The sequence below is a fragment of the Dipodomys merriami genome, unplaced genomic scaffold (assembly GCF_024711535.1).
Source record: "Dipodomys merriami isolate MVZ:Mamm:240054 unplaced genomic scaffold, mDipMer1.0.p SCAF_70, whole genome shotgun sequence".
Classification (NCBI taxonomy): domain Eukaryota; kingdom Metazoa; phylum Chordata; class Mammalia; order Rodentia; family Heteromyidae; genus Dipodomys; species Dipodomys merriami.
In genome coordinates, this window is record NW_027206291.1 from 4,492,449 (window position 1) to 4,513,939 (window position 21,491).

At 56.0% G+C, this 21,491-nt stretch overlaps 2 protein-coding genes across 5 annotated transcripts; one reads left to right on the forward strand and one right to left on the reverse strand.

Annotated features, from left to right (window-relative positions):
- The first annotated feature begins 1,341 nt into the window (after positions 1 to 1,341).
- On the forward strand, positions 1,342 to 13,855 carry Ptbp1 (polypyrimidine tract binding protein 1). 4 transcript variants are annotated; one of them, XM_070008327.1, is made up of 15 exons: positions 1,342 to 1,454; positions 2,916 to 2,946; positions 4,111 to 4,242; positions 5,779 to 5,854; positions 6,212 to 6,531; positions 6,609 to 6,779; positions 6,887 to 6,997; positions 7,082 to 7,256; positions 7,546 to 7,623; positions 8,426 to 8,574; positions 9,895 to 9,928; positions 10,354 to 10,446; positions 10,534 to 10,750; positions 12,167 to 12,244; positions 12,327 to 13,855. In XM_070008327.1, exons 1-15 carry the CDS (start codon positions 1,447 to 1,449, stop codon positions 12,457 to 12,459), a joined length of 1,806 nt encoding a protein of 601 aa, XP_069864428.1. In that variant the 5' UTR covers positions 1,342 to 1,446; the 3' UTR covers positions 12,460 to 13,855. The 4 variants fall into 4 exon arrangements, with proteins under 4 accessions (XP_069864428.1, XP_069864429.1, XP_069864430.1 ...); XM_070008328.1 differs by lacking the exon at positions 7,546 to 7,623; XM_070008329.1 differs by lacking the exon at positions 4,111 to 4,242 and having other exon boundaries at positions 1,343 to 1,454.
- Positions 13,856 to 14,220: 365 nt separating this feature from the next.
- Plppr3 (phospholipid phosphatase related 3) lies at positions 14,221 to 21,491 on the reverse strand. The gene is made up of 8 exons (XM_070008326.1): positions 21,417 to 21,491; positions 20,900 to 21,023; positions 17,087 to 17,272; positions 16,873 to 17,014; positions 16,583 to 16,778; positions 16,408 to 16,465; positions 16,142 to 16,315; positions 14,221 to 15,623 (listed from the first exon to the last, which is right to left on the reverse strand). The coding sequence occupies exons 2-8, from the start codon at positions 20,972 to 20,974 to the stop codon at positions 14,274 to 14,276; spliced, it is 2,181 nt and encodes a 726-aa protein (XP_069864427.1). The 5' UTR covers positions 20,975 to 21,023; positions 21,417 to 21,491; the 3' UTR covers positions 14,221 to 14,273.

The window sequence follows — 21,491 nt, forward strand, 5'->3', positions numbered from 1 at the left end:
GACCCGATGGGAGTCCTAGAGCCCACGAAAATCTGCGAGTGTGTTCCTCAGCTTCTCAATTCACCGGGGCATTCTTGTCCGGCTGGGTCCAAAAGGACCTCAGCAGGGCCTCCGTGGAAATCGGCAGCCGCCCCTAATCCCGGCTGGAATCCTCTGGCACCAGGCCCGCGTCGGCTCCAAGGCTACTGGGCCCAGGGCCAGGCCCACGGAAGTTGGGGCTGCTGCCAGGGCTCCAGTGGCCCACGGGATGCAAAGCACATGGAGGCAGGGCCTTACCTCCACACAGGGAAAAGGAGACTTTCTGGGCTGCTTCCAGTAAGCAATACCTCTTTCCAGCAGGGACGGCTGGCAAACAAAAATTGGTTAATTTCCCTTATTTACTGCACGTCTACTGGGGCTGGGAACTGTGCCAAGGTTATGACCAGGGTCTTCTCTCGCAGCCCAGCCCCAGTGGCTTCCCTGGTGTGTGGGAGATCACCTTAGTCTGCCAGCGGGTCTGAGCATTCCAGTCCTCACTGCTGGATCAAGTCTCTTAGAATATTAATTTGGGATGTCAGGCTTGGGTGGAGAGGGTTGGGGTGAGGGTTCTATCCTTTCGTCTGTGTGGTGAATGGATATGCACGCTCACCTTGCAGCCTGGGGCTATTTCCCCACTTGCAGGGGGGCGGGGGATGGGTCTACGGTGAGGCCGGTGCCTCAGTTTCCCCATCCCTTGACTCGTGGTCGAATGTGACTGAACTGGGAGGGGGGGGGGGGAAAGGGTTAAATACTGTGGGGGAGGTGGGGAGGACTGATCCAGGATCACGACGCTACTGCAAGCGTGCTCATCATGGGCTACATCTTCGGGCCTCTAGCTAGTTCCAAGAGCGAACGCGCTGGGTTTGAATCCACGGTTTTGGCCACATGCCCATAAGCAAGATGGCACGCTGCAGGTTCCCTGCCCTATTCCAAGATGGCGACGCACCTCCCTTTGCCCTCAGACGGACCCTGCCCGCTTGCAAGATGGCGGTAGCTGGGGGGCTAGCACGCTTCTCACCCGCCTGACTCGCCACGTACCCACTCTCAAGATGGCTTTTCCTGCAAAGACACACACCTGATGGCGGCTCGCTCACTGGCTCCGATGCCGTCACGTGCCCCCGCTTTACTCCTCTCTTTCACCAACCATTTCCGCCTCCCACTCTGACGGACAGCCGTTCCCAGCAATAGACGCCTAAGCTTTCTTTAGGCCCCACCCACTTGAACGGCCTCCTGCCATTGGGAGGAGCTCACGGGAGACGACGGAGTTCTCCCCGCCCCCGGGCGGCGGCGGGAGCCAATGGGCAATGCGCGCGGGGGACGTGTGCGGGCGTCTCCGCCATCTTGTGAGTCTATAACTCCGAGCCGTTGGGTCGGTTCCTGCTATTCCAGCGCCTCCGCTCCGTCCCCCGCGGGTCTGTTCTGTGTGCCATGGACGGGTGAGTTGTGCCGCGCCCCTCTCACGTCGTCCTTCGGCTCGGCGCTCGCTGCCGCCAGGGCCTGCCCCTTCCCCCGCGGCCCCCCGCTGTCGGCGCCGCCGCCGCCGCGCCCGCCAGGCCTCCGCTCCGCGTGGCGCCCGCTGGTCTCGGGCGGCGAGGACGTCCCCGGGCGGAGGGGCCGCGTCGGCACCCCGTCCACCCGGCCCCCGCGCGGGTGTACTTGGAGCCCCCTCTTGTTTCTTAATGGAGCGCTTACAAGGAACCGCCCCCCCCCCCGGCTCGGCTTCCCCGCAGGCGGGCGGACGGCCTGGGCGGTTCGCTTCCGACTGCTTTGGCGCCGCAAGGCCCTGCCATTTCCCGTCCTCCCTCGGCGCGCCCGGATGTCCCTTCGCGCGCCCCGTCCGGCGCCGCGTGCGCGCGTGCTTTAGTGCGCGTGCGCGGGGGCCCTGGCGGGGACGCGCGTCTTTCCCGCCGCGCGGGGCTCTGCCCTGGGACCCCGCCCGATCGCCGCCCCGGGCTGGGGCTGGCGCTGGCTGGCCGTGCCTATGATTCCACGTACGGAAAGCAGCGAGCACGCGCGCGCGCGAGAATCAGTCCTTAGGGTTAAGATCAGGCCGACTTTTGGCCCCAATTGCGGACCCCGAGGGAGGGCAGCCAGTCTCTTTCGATGTCCGTGGCTTCTCTGTGTGCGGAGCCTGGACCGCCATAAGCTTGAAAGCCACTTGCGTGTTTCCGGGAGGTTTTCCCACGTCTTAGCAACTGCCTAAGGAATGTGTTGAAACTGGACTTTTTTAAAGTCCTTAGCAAGCCCCAACCGGGAACTGGAGCCCCTTTCGGCCACGGGGCAAGGCATCGGTGACTCACTTAAGGACCTGAGCTTGCCACGTCGAGTTTGCCTGGGAGTGTTTTAAGCACCGGCCGAAATGGAGCTGAGGGCCTCCGGCCTCCGGGCTCCGGCAGAGATAGGACAGGGCTTCCCGCCTTTCTCCAGATGGGGAGAAAGTCCAGTCACGCGGAGCCAGAGTTGATTAGTAACTTGGGTTGTAATCTGGCAGGTTCGTTGATTTCGTTAATTTTAACTGATCATTCCGGCAGCCCCTGCAGTGCAGAGCCTTACCTGCCCCATTCTGGCGGAAGTTCTGGCCTTGGGGCCCAGCCGACCTTGGCCTTCCTCGCACCTCCAGTTTTATATAGGAAGCCCTTGAACTTTAGCTTAGCTGCAAGCCTCAGCTCTGGAGGGGAGGGATGCCTTTTGTGCTTAGATTTCCACTGCTCAGTGCAGAGGCGGGCCTGGGGTCCTGCTGGGTGGGAGGGGCGCTAAAGGACAATGATAGGACCTTTTGAGATTAAATGAAAGGCTGGCTCTCCTGTTCTTCCAAGTTTTGACTGGCCGCTGGCCTTCCAGGTCTCTGAGCCTGCTGAGTACTGGCCCTGCTGACGTCTCTTCTTTTCTCTCCACAGCATCGTCCCAGACATAGCAGTTGGTACAAAGGTAGGCGCTTCTCACTTCCTTCCTGGTTCTGCTGCGCCGCCTCTGTTCTCATTCATGCCAGCCCTTTTTCTGTTGTCTTGGAGCACAGAGCTGGGTTTGTTCCCAGAGCAGCACTCCTGCCTGCAACTTGGACTGCAGTGGTGTGCAAGCCAGGTGTACTGGAGAGATTACAAGGGTGTAAGCCACTGGGGTTTTGGGTGGTATAGGGTCTCTTGATTGGCCCCTCCATCCTTTACCTGCCATAAACACACCCTTTGCCATGGAGCCTCTGTTTTTTCTTGCTGTAGGCTGTGGGGTGAGTCTGGCCCAAGCAATGAGGTCCAAGGGCATTTAGCAATTGGTTGGCTTTCGCTTGGAATGTGTATTTTGATAGCTTCTTGGTTTAGAAGCATAAACTGTCAAGTTATCCAGGTAGACTTTGCTCTGGAACTTAAGGATTTTTAAAAATTAAGGGTAAACAGATAAGGAGGTGCTGTAACCTCAGGATTTGGATGTTTTTGTTTGGTTGGGGGGGGGGTGGTCTACTTTGGCCTTGAACTTTGGGACTCAAATGACCCTCCTGCCTCCCAAGTGACAGAGGTGTCCCTGAGCTAGCTTGGTGTTTAGGCAGCTGCTCAAGGCCAGAACTAGAAAGTCTGGTGGGGACCAGACTGTCTTGGAGAAAAGGAGTGAGAGGATCCAGGCTGTCAGGTTGTCTGAGCTGTAGCTGGTGTTGGGCTTCGCGTCCTGGGCCTTCCTTCCATAGAGGCCACTGCAGGCTGGGCCCCCTGCCGGCATCCCAAGCAACAGCAAATGGTTTCTGGTCCGTGGTTGGCATGCTAGGTTTCAGTTTTCTCGGAGTGGTTGCGTCTGCACCTGGCTGCCTGATCTTCCTGCAGATAAAACCTGTTTGTTGAGTGTAGGCGGAGGGAGAGAGCTTTGATGGAGGAGCAAGGCTGATGGTCTCCTGCCTCTTGGCAATTGTCAGTCCTCACCTTCAGTTCACTACAGAGGGCTGGGGGGGTGAAGAGGGCAGAGGGGAGGCCAGGAACTCGTGCCAGCACTGGTATCTCTGGTCTTCTCACCAGTGCTAGGGTGACCTGGGGTTGCACATTGCAGGAGACTTGTGCCCAACTGCCTCATGCTGAGGTCCTTTTCTTTGATGGTTGATTGATTTGAGCACAGGTGCCAGGGAGACCTTCCTGTCTGCCGGGTAGCCTGGTCGCCCAGCCCCAGGACCTCACCCCAGCTTGGCCTCCAAGGCTCTGCCCTCCAAGGCCCTGGCTGCCTGCAGCAGCCTGGTCCTGCGGGCCCCAGGTGGGTGCCTTTGCCTTCACTGATAGTTGGTTGCACCGACCGTTGTGGGCAATTATGGGTTCCAGGCAGGTGGCCAAGAATGTGGCTGCAGAAGCACACACAGCCTGCCCCCTTGTCCAGGCCGTAGCCACGATGCCCCTTTAAGGTTGGTGCCATGAGCAATGGGGGCTTTGGGAGTGGCTGGCCTCTGTCCAGCTCAGGCTCTGCCCTTTGTGGGCTGAGGAGGGTGTAACCAAAGGCAGGAAGTGACTTCCTTTGGTTTGGACATGCTGACTGAAGGTTCTGGGCTTTGCATTTGAGGTTGGCCTGCCTTCGGTGAGTTCAGCTGTGATTTCCACACACCTCATTCCCCTAGCCCAACCATCCTCCCCCTATGGGCCACTGAGTCCTGTGGTTTAGGTTACACATGATTTACAGCAAACCTTAGCCTTGAGCTAGCATTGACTCTGTTTCGGGAGGCACCTTGGGAATGAGTGGAAAGCCTGGATGGGTGTAAAAGTCTTCAGCAGTCTGAGCAGCAGCCAGCCCTGCTCTTGAGCCCTCCCTGTGGGACGTGAACACATAGAGAGAAAGGTCCTCTCTACAAGCTTCTTGGGGACCTCCTTGGGTTTCTGTCCAGTCTCCAGACCTGGGGGTCCTGGGGGGGGGCAGCCCTCTGGGGCCAGCAGTCCTGGCTTGTGAGTGACAGGACACCGCTCACTTGCTTGGTTGTTGGAGGTGGGGGAATAGGTGATCCACAAAGGTTCTGAAGGAAGGGAGATCCTTTCCTGGGGAGAGGCTGCATCTTTGTCCCCCGGTGGCCCCTCCTAGGTAACGGGGAGGGGGCTGGCCTGAGTGGCTGTCTGCAGGGTCTGGGCAGAAGTTGACACTGACAGAGTTACAGGCCCTGGGGAAGGACTGTCCCAGCATCTCCAGTTTCATGTTTTGAGTGGGGCTCTGTGTCTTGGAGTTTGAACAGGAGGAGTTGCACATTCCTAGTATCTATCACTCCTGGGGTTCCACTCCCTTACGCTAAAGAGCAAACCTGTTGTTTCAGGATAGATAAGAGCAATCAGAAGACAGGGGACTGGCTGGGAGCACCCGAGATGGAGATGAGTGGGTACCCCGCTCTTCTCCCGACAGTGTCGCCTGCTAGCTGCATAAAGGGGCAGTGTCTCCAGTCCTCTGAAAAAGGGCACTGAGGCTGCTGCTCGGGTTTCCCTGGGCAGCTGGAAAATAGGACATCTCTTGGGGTAGAAGAAGAAAAAAGGGAGGTTGTGGCAGGGCTAGGTTTCTCCTGAAGCACTGTAGTGTGGGCACACAATACAGCACAGGGAGGCCCTGGGTCAGCATCCACAGTCAAGCTTGACATGGGAAGGTATGTCCACAGCCCCCATCAGCCGTGGCCCTAGGGACGTGAGGTAAAAGAGCCCAGGTGTGAGGCTTTGTTGAGGTCTGGGCTTGCAGGCCAGTGCTAGGGGTGGGCATGTCCTGAGAAGGGGAAGGGGGTTCTAGCGGGGAGACTGGAAATGCAGTTTCATTCTGCTCTTCTTTCAGCGGGGATCTGACGAGCTTTTTTCTACGTGTGTTACCAACGGACCCTTTATCATGAGCAGCAACTCTGCCTCTGCAGGTAACCCCATTCAGCCCTGCTTGCTTTGTGTGTGTGGCTGTCCCCTCATGAATTAGGGTCATGTTGTAGTTAAGAGGGACTTGAGTTTGTGTTCAGTTCAGACTGCTTGTGGCCTGTGGGCCAGACTGGGTGGCGTTTGCCCTGGTGTGTGCTTGGGTTTGCAGGACAAGTTTTCATAAATATTGATTCTGGTGGTTTTGACCTTGAGCTCCAGGTTTACAGGCAGTTTTCTTAGAACTGGAGTGCAGGGTGTCAGGGGCAGGGACAGGAAGGAGGCCTCCACCAGGAGGAGCAGCTGGCCACCTGCGTGCTTCCCATGTGGCTCAGGGCTGGAACCCCACTCCTCCCCTCTTTCAGCCAATGGAAACGACAGCAAGAAGTTCAAAGGGGACAACAGGAGTACTGGGGTCCCCTCCAGAGTGATCCATGTCCGAAAGCTGCCTGGGGATGTCACCGAGGGTGAGGTCATCTCCTTGGGGCTGCCCTTCGGGAAGGTCACCAACCTCCTCATGCTGAAGGGGAAGAACCAGGCCTTCATTGAGATGAACACGGAGGAGTCAGCCAACACCATGGTTAACTACTATACTTCAGTCACTCCGGTTCTCCGTGGCCAGCCCATCTACATCCAGTTTTCCAACCACAAGGAGCTCAAGACCGATAGCTCTCCCAACCAAGCGGTGAGTCTGCTCTGGGGGTGAGATGGGCTGGGCCAGAGGCCAACAGACCCTGGGGCTCATGTGTGCTGTCTCCACAGCGGGCTCAAGCTGCCCTGCAGGCTGTGAACTCAGTCCAGTCAGGAAACCTGGCCCTGGCCGCCTCTGCTGCAGCTGTTGATGCAGGGATGGCTATGGCAGGGCAGAGCCCTGTCCTCAGGATCATTGTGGAGAACCTCTTCTACCCTGTGACTCTGGACGTGCTGCACCAGGTGAGGTGTGGGTGCGGGCTGGGCGGCTTGCCAGCCATGTGCTCCCCCCCTCCCCATGTCTCCAAGGGCTTCACCGTTGTTTTGTCTGTCTTGCCTGGCTCCTGCAGATCTTCTCCAAATTCGGCACAGTTCTGAAAATCATCACATTCACCAAAAACAACCAGTTTCAGGCGCTGCTGCAGTATGCTGACCCCGTGAGTGCCCAACATGCCAAGCTGGTGAGTAGGGGTTTCTGGGATGGTGGGGGGGAGGCAGGGGCCACAAGCAGGGCCAGTGCTCATCAGGCCTTTTTTCCCCTGTAGTCCCTGGATGGGCAGAACATCTACAATGCCTGCTGCACACTGAGAATCGATTTCTCCAAGCTCACCAGCCTCAATGTCAAGTACAACAATGACAAGAGCCGTGACTATACACGCCCAGACCTGCCCTCTGGTGACAGCCAGCCCTCGTTGGACCAGACCATGGCTGCAGCCTTTGGTAAGATGCTGACGCTGTGGACCCAGTGTGCGTGACCGATGAAGTAGGGGCTTGGGTGGGGATAGGCTGCACAGCTCAGTCAGCGTCTGCCCGCAGGTCCCGGCCGCTCCTTGCACGCCAGCACTGCCCAGCCCAGTGCCCCCATGGCCAGCCCTGCCTTCCCTGCCCCCCCCAGAGCAGCGGACCTGCCCGCGGATGCTCTTGGATAGCCCCCAGCAGGCTGGGCCCACCCCACACAGGTTCTCGCGGTGGAGGTGTGGTGCAATGATTAGTGTCTGTTTGTTTCTAGGTGCACCTGGTATAATCTCAGCCTCTCCGTATGCAGGAGCTGGGTTCCCTCCCACCTTTGCCATTCCACAAGCTGCAGGTATTCACACTCGCTCTTGATCCCAGTGACTGCATGCCCACACCACCCTCCACGTAGCACTGCTTCACGGGGCTGGTGTGCCGGACTGGTCACCATGAGTGCCAGGTCACGGGACCCCTTCCTGGGAGGGGTAGGACTCAGGCAGCTGTAACCACAGGCGGCCTGGACAGGGCAGGGCAGGGCAGTTAGTAGTCAGGGCAGGGCCAGGAGCCCATGTCAGATGTGGGCTGTGGCAAGAAGCTGCTAACTGTACAGTGTTTGGTCTGGTTCCCTTCAAGCACCTCGGGCGAGGATGAGGACGCAGTGTGTGGAGGGATGTATCCCTAGTAGATTGAATTTAAGTGGCCCGGTAAGCAAGTGGCCTCTGAGGCTGAGGAGCATGGGCCGACGGCAGCACGTGTGCACTGCCTGGCTGCTGCGTGCCCGTGGGCAGCCATGCGTGCTGCGTCTTACCTGCATGGAGAATGCGCGCACGGCTGTGCGTGTCCTGTGGCAGGCCCTGCTTGCAGAGGGCTCGTGTCTGTGACCACGGACTGGAGCTTTTGTGCTGTGGGCGCATGCAGACTGGTCCACACCCCAGCACGACTTGGTGCTGTGTGAGGAGAATGGGGTGTGTTGGAGGAGCCGCAAGGAGGCAGTGTGGCGGGCGTGGGCCAAGTGGACCCATGCGTCATGCCTAGGGCTAGAGCCAAGCGCTGCCTCCCATCTGTGGCTCCTTGTGCATGAAGAAGGGGGTACCTGCACCCTCTTAGTGACAGAAGAAGCTGCTCGGAGTCACTTCTTGATGGCCCTTCCTTTCCAGGCCTTTCTGTCCCTAACGTACATGGAGCCCTGGCCCCACTGGCCATACCATCAGCAGCTGCTGCAGCAGCCGCAGCAGGCCGCATTGCCATCCCAGGCCTCGCTGGTGCTGGGAACTCGGTCCTGCTGGTCAGCAACCTGAACCCCGAGGTATGTGGGTCTTCTTTCCAGCCTTCTCCCAGAGCTGAAAGCTGTGAACAGGGAGAGAGGGGTGTGTGGTCTTAGGTCTACTGGCCAAAGCAGATGGGGCTCTGGAGTCCGCAGCTGTGGTCTTTGCAGGCCACCCCGCGTCACCGCCCTACTCTACAGTCTGCTCCTATGTCTCCACCTTGCTCACGTTTATTCTCCTTCCAAGATGGCTCTGGATTTTCCTGTCTCCCTGATGTCTTGATTTGCATTTTCAATTTCATAGTATTCAGAGTTGAAATATTTTTAGTTACTTATCTAGAGGCAGTCTAAATTAAATGAGCTGGGGGCACAGCAGACACAACTTGGGCCTTCCCTGGGCTTGTGCTGTGCCCACACCACAGGTCAGGTGGTCAGGGCTTGAGTGCACAGCCTGTTTGTGGGTGGCAGCTACTGAGGTGTGTGTGTGTGTGTGAGAGAGAGAGAGAGTGTGTGTGAATTTGTCAAAGGGTCAACTTGGCCCTGGGAGAGCACGGATGAGAGGGTGAAGGCTCAGGGAGATAGAATCTTGCCTGGTGGGATGAGCGTTTAATGGTATCTCTTGTCTGTCTGACTCCTGTGGCTTTCCTGAGCTCAGGGCTTGAGCAGGGTAAGAGCTGTGCTGTTTGGCCCCACCATAGCCTCCACTTGCTCACTGCCTTGCAGGCATGGCATTTTGAGCTGCTTTGCAGCAGCTGTAGGAACCATGTTGCTCAGTGACCAGGCTGGCCCTCGGGTGCCATGGGCACCACCACTAGGGAAGTGGTGGGGTAGGTCAACCCTGCAGCCCAGCCCAGCGCCCATGCACTGCTTCTCCTTGATGGTGTGTTCCTCCTCCAAGCAGAGCCATGAGGCGTGCATGCCTGTATTGGTGTGTGTGTGTGTGTGCGCGTGTGCGTGCATGTGTGTGACTGAGGGAACACTGCCTTATTTTCTTATGTATTTACTGACCTGTGTTTTTTGCTACTTTTTTTTCTTTTCTCCCCTTCCCCTTTCCCAATTTTTTTCTTGCCCTGATCCGGAATTTCTTTGCCAACTGACTGCACGGTTCTTCTGCTTCCTGTTGTTGCTTGAAACAAAACAAAACATAAATAAATAAAAACAAAACAAAACAAAACTCCCCCCTCAAACCCTGCTCTCCGGAAACCAACCTGCCCTTGAATATTAACATCCTGACAACTTCATCATCCGTCAACCTGCTCGCCTGCGGGGACTGTCTCCTCGTGGTGGACGATTGGCACCTCGCCCCCTTGACCTCTCCCTCTCCCCTGTCCCCTCGCTGCCTTGCTCTGCTGTCCTCTAAAGAGAGTCACACCCCAAAGCCTCTTTATTCTTTTCGGTATGTTATTCACCCTTTTATTACCTTGTTTTCATTTAATTGAGATTATTTTACACCCTGCGATGTACTATTGAGTTTGCGGTTTGGCCTTCTGCCTCGTTACGTTACGTGGTTTGCTTCCGGTTTGCGGATTGTATCTGACCATAGACACGCATGGTTTACCGCCCTGCATGCTTCTCGAGTTAAACGTGTCCTTAGCATGCAAAAGTGGTCTTTCTGACAGTTACCTGTCTGCAGTTCATGACTTGCCGAATGTAGCATCCTGTTAGACGGCCCTGGGCTGCTAGACGCAGGCTCCCTGGTGGCAGACTAAGTAAATGGGTCCAGCCGGGCCACCAGAGCCTGGAGGGGAGCGTGGGGCTGGGTGGGTGGGGAGGCTGGCTGGGCTGGGACCACTCAGATCCCCTTGTCCCGGGCTTTTGAAGGAGTCTATGGTGATGTGCAGCGGGTGAAGATCCTGTTCAATAAAAAGGAGAACGCACTGGTGCAGATGGCCGACGGCAGCCAGGCTCAGCTGGGTAAGAGCTCTGGGCACAGGGCCAGGCTGGGGCTATGCCCAAGCCTGGTGGGCACTTAGGTTATGGGTCTGAACTGACTCTCTCCAGCTATGAGCCACCTGAATGGGCACAAGCTGCATGGGAAGCCTGTCCGCATCACCCTGTCCAAGCACCAGAGCGTGCAGCTGCCCCGAGAGGGCCAGGAGGACCAGGGCCTCACCAAGGACTACGGCAACTCACCACTACACCGGTTCAAGAAGCCTGGCTCCAAGAATTTCCAGAACATCTTCCCGCCCTCAGCTACCCTGCACCTCTCCAACATCCCGTGAGTCTAGTCGGGCTGTGGGGTGGGCCACAGACCACACAGGCCACGGTCCTGCCTGCTTTTTTTTGTTGTTGTTGATCGTGGGGCTTGAACTCTGGCCTTGGGTACTGTCCTTGCACTCTTCAGCTCTACCGCTTGAGCCACAGCGCCACTTCCTGTTTTCTAGTGGTTTAATGGAGATAAATGGAGTCTCACTGACTTTACTGCCCAGGCTGGCTTTTGAACCACGATCCTCAGATCTCAGCCTCAATAGCTAAAATTACAAGCGTGAGCCACCAGCGCCCAGCTCCTGCCTGCTTCTTTAGGCTCTTCCTCCAGACTAACACTTAAGGCCTCCTTGGGCCAGATCAGTATACTTGCCAAGCTGGCCCCAGCACTTAAGCTAGCAGAGGAGTGGAGCACGGGAATATTGTCTGCAAATGTTTGGGGCTTTCATCCTCATAGAAGCTACATGGAATGTATAGTCACCTGTGACTAGATGCTGCTGCTCTTTGCTAGTATAGTAAGTACTAGGGTTTGAAGTCAGCTGGCTAGGCATGTATGTACTCTGTTGAGCTATACATACCGTCAGCCACTTTTTCACTGGTTGTCTAGGGGCAGAGACATGAATATGCTTGGGCAGTCCTTGATTGAAATCCTGCTCAGGCTTCTTCCTGTAGCAGGGACAACAGGTGCACATGGTTGTACTCGGCTTTTTCTGAGATGGGATCATGAACTGCTGTTCTCCTGGGCTATGCTATAGTCCTGATCTCAGCCTCCTTTGTAGCTGTTTTTACTTTTATGACTGCTAGGATCGTAGGCACGTGCCCAACTGTTTTGTGTTTCATCTTTTGAGGACTAGGTATTGAGCATTTGGCCTTGGCATTTCACCACTGAGACACTACATACATGTACACACACATACACTGATCCCTGGTGCTTGGACTCTGGGCCTAGGCACTGTCCCTGAACTTTTCTGCTCAAGGTTAGCATTATACCACTTGAGCCACAGCTCTACTTCTGGCTTTCTTGGTAGTTACTGGTGTTAAGAGTCTCACAGACTTTATTATTTTATTTTATATTTTGGGTCCGGTCGTGGGGCCTGAACTCTGGGCCTGGGCACTGTCCCTCAGCTCTTCAGCTCAAGGCTAGCGCTCTACCACTGGAGCCACAGCGCCACTTCCGGCTTTTTTTTCTTTTTGCTTATGTGGTGCTGGGGAATCGAACCCAGGGCCTCATGCATGCAAGGCAAGCACTCTACCACTGAGCCCCTCACAGATTTTATTGCCCAGCTGTTACCTAAGTAGCTAGGATTAAGGTGTGAGCCACCAGTGCCTGGCTCCTTAAATCCTTTGAGGTTTCAAAAGACAGTTGGGTATTCCTTGTCCTGGACCCCACACAAGCTCTTGCCGTCTGGCTCATACCCTCTTTCCATAGGCCCTCCATATCTGAGGAAGACCTCAAGATCCTCTTCTCCAGCAATGGGGGCGTCGTCAAGGGGTTCAAGTTCTTCCAGTGAGTATAGATTCCCATCAACCCCTCATGGCCTCTGCTCTACCTCTGCCCTTCATCTCGACTGATATCCGCCTTCTTGCAGGAAGGACCGCAAGATGGCACTGATCCAAATGGGCTCTGTGGAGGAGGCAGTGCAGGCCCTCATAGACCTGCACAACCATGACCTAGGAGAGAACCACCACCTTCGAGTGTCCTTCTCCAAGTCCACCATCTAGGTGCCTTGCCTGGGCTCCCTGGCGACAACTTCCACCATTCCAGAAAAGCCACTTTAAAAAGCAGCTGAAGTGACCTTAACAGACCAGAGATTTTATTTTTTTAAAGAGAAATCAGTTTACCTGTTTTTTAAAAAATTAAATCTAGTCCACCTTGCTGATTTTCGGCTCCAGCCGCCGCAGCAGCAGCAGCAGGGCCCCTGCCTGCCCAGTCGGGCCCAGGGCCATGTGTGCCTTGTAGGGCGTGAAGCTGCAGTGGGTGCCCAGACCAACTGGCTTCTTGTGCCTTAGAAACCTGTCTGCCATGCACCATTCACGCATCGACCACAGGCACTTGGGCGACTGGCCTGGGCTCTTGCTGCAGGTGAACAAGGCAGCCCCAGGCAGCCACTCCTTCCCTCACGATCATGTGTCCTATGCTGGCAGGAAACAAGGCCAGCCAACCCCCACCTTTTAATCAAGTGACATAATCATCCCAAGTCCCCAGCTGCCCCCTTCCTCCCCTCACAGCCCAGGGGCTCTGGCCTGTCCCTGCCTCCGCCATGGAGCCTCTTCCTAACCTTTGTATTATACGTGGATGCGGTCGCAGACATATCTGTGCCTAGCAATATTTCCAGTTGACCAAATATCCTAATCCTTTTTCATTTATATGCAAGAGACATAGTTTTAAGTAACTTTTTATAGCAAGATGATGCAATGGTATGAGTGTAATCTAAGCTTCCTCCTTGTGGTATTACTTGTATGCTGTACTTCTACTCTTTGTAATAAGTCACAGGCGGGATCCAGGCTTCAGGAGCAGGCGGCCGCGGCTGGCTCGCGCAGGAAGCCCAATCCTCAGCCCGGCTTCTTAGCCTCCAGTTGCCTTACCCACTCACTTGTAATCTGCCTTGAAAAACTCTTTAAAACTTTCAGGTTTTTTTTTTTTTTCCTTCAAATTTTGGACCAAAGTTTTGTTTCTTGTCTGCCTCTGATGCTGAGGCCCCAGGTGCAGGCCTCAAGTCCTGTCTTAAATGCTCTGCCCTGGGGCTCAACTGTCCCCAGCAAGAGGGGTACCCTTGGGTCCTGAGGTTCCATAAGTTCCATAAAGGAGTGTAGCAAGGGTGTAAATATTTATAATTTTTTTATACCTGTTGTAAGATGCGGAGGCAGCACATGCGGTTTTCTATGGTGACAGATGTATATTTTGATACCAGCGATTACAGGCTCAGTATTGCCTGTGGAGCCAGCACTGGCCACAGTACATTCCACTCCCGTCCCAGATGGCTTGTAATGCGGAAAGAGCTCAATTAAACCATTTTATAACAAACCTGTGCCTTCCCCGTAGCCCTTTCTTGCTGTTGACGCTGTAGAAGGCAGCTGCCGTCTGTACCTGGACTTGGAATAAACTCCTGTGTCCTGAGCCTCCGACCTCCTCCTCATTGGCCTGCTTGTCTTTGCTGCTGTCTCCTCACATCCAGCCATTCCTCTCCCCACTTTTTCTCGCCTGGCTTCCCGGGAGGGAGGGTGGAGGCCAGTGTCCTGGCCTGAGGGCTTCCTCCCTTCAGAGGGCAAGAGGGTTCACCTGCGCATACAAACCCTGCTGCTCCTTGGTAGAGCAAGAACCTAGCTAGACCCCTGACTGGTGCCCTCAGCCAGCTCCTAGTCCTGCTCCCCGCGGTAGAGGTCTATTGCCCCGTTCAATCACCACACCAAATGGCTCAAGCCTTGTGTCACCAGTTAATTTTATTGATTGGTGCTCAGCTGCCCCCTCCCTTGCCCACCCAGTCCTGGCCCCTGGGGTCTCTGTGTCCAGATACCCATTCCTGGGCAGTGCCCTTTCAGTCCTGGAACCTGCGGGCCTGCATTCTGCGGTAGTAGCTCTCCGCCTCCACCTCTGCGGCCTCCCGCTCTGCCAACCCCGAGAGTCCCTGGCCAGCAGCGGCCTGACGCCTCAGGGTAGACTCACGGCTGGACTGCCCCAGCACCCCATCAGCTGTACCCAGTGGGGGCAGCCCTTCGCCGGTGGCCAAGTTGACAGTGGCCACCCCCCCAAACCGTGGCTCCTCCTGGTCCACATCACTGATGGATGAGCCCGGGGACACACCTGGTGGCTTGGGCCCTCGGAAGCTGCGTGCCAGGTCCCCAAGCTCATACCCACCCTCACTCTCTGCCCCCTTAGCCTTCCACTCCCAGGGTGCAGTGCCTGCAGACAAATGGACCACAGGGTGGTGGGGCGCATGTGCATCGATGGTGACTATGCTGGCCGAGTCCCGGTCTGATGGGGACCGGTACTGTGAGGAGTCGGAGCTGGCACTGGATGATGAGGCGGTCTCTGCCTTAGGGCCAGGCCCCCCAGGCCCCTTGGACATGGCAATCACCTGCAGGAGCCGAGGTGGGTTAGCCACGCGGGGCTGCTGTGGCCCGGGAGCCACAGGGGCTCCACCCTTCTCAGCCATCATGAGCCATTTGGCCCGTACTGCTGCGCTGCTCTTGGGGGACAGGCCTGCCCCTGCTTGCGCCCCCTCTTCAGGGATGTGCACCAGGGGCTGCGGGCCTGGCCGGGGCGGCAGGATAACACGAGGCCCCAGTCCTGGCCGGGCCTGGACTGTAGGGTAGAGAGAGGGTGGGACAGGCCCTTCTTCCACTTCCTCCTCCTCCTCCTCCTCTTCTTCCTCCTCTTCCTCCTCCTCCTCCTCTTCTGCCATGGGCTCCGTAGGGGCTCGTAGGTGGGCAGGGCTGGCGTCATCCGGCAAGCCCAGGCCTCTGCCCTCCATGGATTTCTGCTTCCACTCGCTGATGAGCTGCTTGGAGCGGGAGGCATCCAGGGGCACATGGATGGTCATGTGGCGGCGGGCGGGGTCATCCAGAGAGGGAGTGCTGACCCTGGGCAGGGTGTTGCTGAAGGTCACCATGTTCTCCTTACCCATGGGGCTGCGGGGCGCCAGCAGATCCACATCCACACTGGCACGCTTCAGGCTGCCCAGTGATGTCTTTTCTCGAACCACAGGCCGGGATACACCCTCTAGGTGCCCCGGAGGCCCCAGCTCATCCGTGCTCACTGACTTGTTCTGCTGGTAAACTGAGTCATGACCTCTCTGGGTCAGGGCCCGCAGTGCATCCTTGGTAGGGGCTGGGGGAGTGGTTTTCTCTGCTGGTGGGGCCTGGAAGTTACCCACTGCATGGCAGGCCTAGAGAACATGAAGCTAAGTATGAGGCTGGTGGCTTCCTAGGAAGTGTCCCTGCCACTGAGCATGAGGACAGGCATGCGTTTCCCAGTGGACGGGTTCTGTCTTCAAAGCCCCAGCATGTTTTGTCTTGGTGCTATTCCTGGGGCTTGAACAATGGGCCTGGGCACTTTCCCTGAGCTTTTTTGCCCAAGTTTAGTGCTCTACCACTTGCTCCACAGCTCCACTTGCAGCTTTTTTTGCTGGCTAGTTAGAGATGAGAGTCTCAGGGACTTTCCTGGCCAGATTGGCTTTGAACAGCAATTCTCAGATCTCAGCCTCCTGAGCTGCATTATAGTCATGAGCCACCAGCACCTGACATGGTTGAGAACTGAGCTAAGGGCTGACTTTCCATCCTAAGGGTTGTGGTGCTTCAGAGTTCCCAGTGTCAGGCCGAGTGACCTCAGTCTGAGACCCCAGGGCTTCCTCTTCCCTCAAGACCTCCTTGGTGGCCAGCCTGTCCCCAGATTCCCACCACTCACCAGGTAGGCAGCAATGCCAGCACCGATGAGGAAGCCAGCATAGACATCTACGGGGTGGCTGCGGTATTGGGTGATCTGTGTTAGCCCACAGACACCAGCAGCGATGGCAAAGGCAAACACCAGGATGGGCTTCAGCAGCTTCGTGGTATCGGAGATGACCGAGTTGAAGTACATCTGGGGGCAGGGCGTGCACAGTGAGGCCACAGCTGGCTCTCCCTGAGAAAATGTGGGGCCCACCTTGGGGGAAGAGGGGGGATCCGACTCACCGATACATAGACGGCAGCGAAGGCTGACAGAGTGGCATGCTGGGATGGGAAGGTCTTCCTGTAAGACATGATCATGTCAGTCCCACTGATAGGAGGAGAGAGGCTCTGTGCCTCAGTATCCCCACATGCTCACTAGAGTGAACAGAACAGTGCCAAGGCTGGGCGCTCAACTCACCGTGCAGACAAGATGGCGTGGGTGTCATGGCCGGAGCAGATGTCCTGGGTGATGTAGGGGTTCGCGTCACAGGACGTGCCCAGCAGGGTGTAGTTAGGCTTACACACAGTGAGGAAGAAGGGAGCGTGGTAACCCGTGGCTAGCTGAATGATGTCAGTCACCAAGGCCGTGGCGCACAGCCCAAACACATGGACGCCTGCCGGGTGAGGGGGTGGTCAGGGCTGGGGCAAGGGATCCAGGGGTTTGGGAGGGCTTCTACCCCAGGGTTCAGGTGTCATCCAGCGACTCACCCACAAACCTCACAGTGCGCCGCAGAAAGGAGTTGAAGTTGCAGCCACCTGCGTTGATGCTGCCTTCAGCCCCACCAGGGGCCCCGCTGCGTCCCCACAGTCGGGACTGCAGGCAGTACAGCACGCCTTCGCCAACCATGATCTGCCAACAAAGACGGTGCTCAGGCTGGCCCCCAGGCCAGGGCCCTCCGCCCACGTCCCACACAGGACTCACCGAGGCCGCCGGGGCGGCGAAGGCCAGGCTGAGCAGCATGAGCAGGGGGATGAGCTCCTCATGGGTCTCCACGTACGGCATGGACAGCGTACGGTCGTAGCACTGGAAGCCCACTTTGGCCGGCTTGAACAGGTCCGTCAGCTCCAGAAAGTATAAGGACACGATGGATGATGCCACAATGGGCAGCTGTGGGCAGAAAGCAGGCCGGAGTCATGCCTGCTTCTTCAGCCAGCCAGCCAGCATCGCCATTCCAGACTCATCCACCAACGGGGCAATCTGGGGGCTCCTCCATCCACCCATCATCCGTCCATTCAGCTACCCACACATCCATTCATCCATCCATCCACCATCCAGCCTTCCACCCATCCATTCACCCATCATCTACTCATCACCCTTCCATCTACTCATCCATCCATCTATCCATTCATCCATCTATCAGCAGCCACCACTCGTCCACCCATCCATTCATACATGTGTATCTCTCCATTTACCTACCACTTATCCATCTATCCATCTACCTACCACCCATCAGTCCATCAATCCATTCACTCATCTATCCACTCATATGTCCATCTACCCTGCATATAGTTATACATACACACATTCATCTATCTACCTTACATATATACATCTAGTCATCTCATCCATCCCTTACATACAAACACATACATTTCGAACAGAACTACATTTCGGTCCTCCATCCACCCTTAGTTTCTTAATCTAGAAAGAGCAAACAATTGCTGCCTCTGGGTCTCTCCAGAGCTGCCTTGCTCCATGTCTGGGACATGTTTCCCTTACCCACCTGCTGCTAGTCCTTTTGGGAGGGGCTTCCCCGGACCTCATCTCTGTTCTGGAGATTGCTTTCTTTGCCCTACCCCATTCCTATGTACTGTTCTACCACACAGCCCCAAGATGTCTGTCCTGTGGTAGGTCTGTGGCTATTCATTTGGGCCTCTGTTCTTCCCACAGTCTAGCCACGTGTCCCGACATGCTGGGTACAAAACAGGTGACATTCTTGAGTGCTCCATCACTGTCCAAAGCTGACTTCAGTGTCCCCTTCTGCAGGGCGGACAGCTCTGGAAAGCTGGCCCTGCCCTGGTTCATGCCAGCTACTCAGAAGACTGAGAACTGAGGATTAAGGTTCAAAGCCAAGGCTGAGAAGGTGGCTTAGTGGTAGAGTGCTTGCCTAGCATGCAGGAAGCCCTGGGTTCGATTCCTCAGTACCACCTACACAGAAAAAGCCAGAAGTGGCACTGTGGCTCAAAGTGGTAGAGTGCTAGCCTTGGGCAAAAGAAGCTCAGGGACAGCGCCTATGCCCTGAGGTCAAACCCCACAATGAACAAAAACAATAATAATAAATAGATAAATAAAATAAAATTAGCTTGTGCAAGCCAACTTGCCCTACCATAAATAAGCTAAGTGAATGATCTGAGTTCAATTATGTGAACCGATAGCTAGAATGGGTAGCTTTGGTGTATTTCATTATTTCTATTTTTTGGCAGTTACTGGAATTTGAACTCAGGGCATTAAAATCTCTCTAATACTTGAGCCCCCCCCCCCACATCCCCCTTTTTTTTTTTTTTTTTGGTGCCAGTACAGGGGCTTGAACTAGCACGCTGTCTCTGAGCTTTCTGTCTAAGGGCTGGCACTCTACTACTTGAGCCACAGCTCCACTTCTGGTTTTTTTGTTTTTGTTTTTTTTTTTTGCCAGTTAATTGGAAATAAGAGTCTCACAGACTTTCCTACTCAAGCTGGCTTCAAACTGTGATCCTCAGATCTCAGCCTTCTGAGTATCTGAGACTATAGGCATGAGCCACTGTGCTTGGCAGTACAGTGTACTAACAATTTCACCATATGATATTTTCACTTGTAATAGGTTTGTTCCCATAAAGACATTCTCATTCCAAGTGCAGGCGTATATGTACCCATCATAAGACAAATTCAAATTAGAATTGCCATTCAGTTTTTCAGCCCACACATTGGTCCAAATCCAAAACACTGCTCACACATGGTGCCGAGTGTGAATGTGGGTAAACAGTTGTCCTGCTGTGCAAAACGCTACAGCCTCCTCCACGGGAAGATGTCGGGGGGTGTTTCCCAAAGTAACTGCATGCTCTTTATAAGTCCTGCTTTATCCAACGCTAAGCTCACAGCTGGATGGATGGTAAGGGACAACCAGAGGACATTTCTGAAAGGGCAGTCTGCTTGTCTACCAAGTGGGGATGGATGGAGTACTACACAGCATGGAATACAGCTAGTTGCCTTGTGTGGAATGTTAAGCCAAAGTCTCAGCTGGGGAAAAAAGGTCTTGGCTGGGCACAGGTGGGTCACACCTGTAATCCTAGGCACTCAAAAGGCTGAGACGCAGCGGAGATTCCATCTCCAAAATAATCATCAAGGAAGTGGCACCCTGTGGCTTAAGTGATAGAGCGCTAGTCTTGAGCAAAAGAAGTTCAGGAACAGTGCCCAGGCCCTGAGTTCATGCCCAAGGACTGACTGGCAAAAAAAAAAAAAAAAAAAAAGTAAAGCAATTTCTGGAAGGACAAAAAAAAAAAAAAATGAGATCAGCTGGGTACTGGTGGTTCACACCTGTAATCCTAAACTACTCAGGAGGCTGAGATCTGAGGATCACAGTTCAAAGTCCAGCCAGGGCAGGAAAATCCGTGAGACTCTTATCTCCAATGAACCACCAGAAAACCAGAAGCGACGCTGTGGCAAGTGGTAGAGCACTTGCCCTGAGCTGAAGAGCTCAGAGACAAGGTTCAGGCCCAGAGTTCAAGCCCCCTGACCTACAAAAAAATAAAAATAAAAAATAAGAAAGAAAGAAAAAGAAAAGGGCCAGGATATGGCTCAAATAGCAAAGCCCTGAGTTCAAACTTTAGTAGTCAGTAGGGGGGAGGGATGTGTGTGTGTGTGTGTGTGTGTGTGTGTGTGTGTGTGTGTGAGAGAGAGAGAGAGAGAGAGAGAGAGAGAGAGAGAGAGAGATCAGTGACAGCAGAGGTACTGGGCAGAGGTACCAGCTGCCTCCACCTTGATTTGGAGATGGGTAATCTATTGTCATAGGGACATAAATGCCATCTTGAAAAAACCGATTTTCTACAAAGCGATGCAGGTCATGGTGACATTGGCTTGCTAGGCAAAAATCCACTGTGCCAGGCCCCCAGGGCTTCAGATTCTGCCCTTAGCTACTTCTCACTGGAGCCAGGCTTTCCTAGCATGTCATCCAAAGATGAACAAATACCATCCTGAGCCATTAGTATGCACCAGGTATCTGCATTCATTGTCTTCCATTTTTTAGAACGTTCTCAAAGCCTCCACCCTGTAGCTGAGGCTCTGGGGTCCTCTAAATACCAATTCCTGAAGGTCCACTTTGAGGAACAAGAGCACGATGCCCAGGCACTGGCAACTAGCATTCATGTCCACCTCTAACCTCACAACCCAGGGCTCCAGGAGAACCGTGCACAGCACCCAGCCACTCCCTCTGACCTCCCCACTGGAGCCCCGGCCTCACCAAGCCAGCTACTGACCTGTGTCCCTCCCTGGCAGCCCCCCACCCCACCCCTTCAGTCTGTGCCCACTTCCTTTGGTTCTTCCAGCCCAGACCGCCCTTCCGCACCTCCAGCACTCCTATTCAGCAGCAGAGCCTCACGCCTTTGACCGGCCCCAATCCAATCCCCCGCTCCAACCCCAGGTGCCCAAGGTTCGGCCGGCCCCGGGCACTCTGGGACAGCCGTGTCCGCCCCTGGGTCCCGGACCCCGGCCTGGGGGGAGAGGATGGGGGACGGAGACCCCCCCCGGCCGCCCCCCACTCACCTCCACGAAGTAGAAGCAAGGCAGGAGCGTCATGCTGTCCTTCGGGGGTTTATTCTTCTCCTTGCCGGAGATCATGGTGCCGCGGGGGCGCCACAGGCCGGGCTTGGAGGGGCACAAAGCCGACCTGGAGAGGGAATCGGGGGTGGGGAGGGGTCGCGCGCCCCGAAGGAGGACGACCCGGTGGAGCCTGGCGCGCCCTGGGGGAGGGGGGAGAGAAGCGGACAAGGATTCGCCAGAACAGCCTACGGAAACTGAGGCTGGAGAGGGGGAAGGGGAGGGGCGGCCCCGGGGATGGGGGTGGGGGACCCCGCGGATCCGCTAGATCCGTGATCGGGCACCCCGAGCGCCCGGAGCGGGGGGCTCGGACAGCGGCTCCGGCTAGGAGGGCGGTGGCGGCCTGGCTCGAGGACCCAGGACCTCAGGGCCGAGGACGGCGCCCCCCACCCCCGGGCACCCCGGGGCGGGGGTCGTGGGGAGCGGAGGGGCGGGGCCCGGCGCTCGCCCGCAGCCCCCTCACCTGGCCCGGCGCGCGCGGGAAGGGCGGAGCTGGCGGCGGGGCAGCAGCGAGCACAAAGCGCGGGCCTCCCCGGGG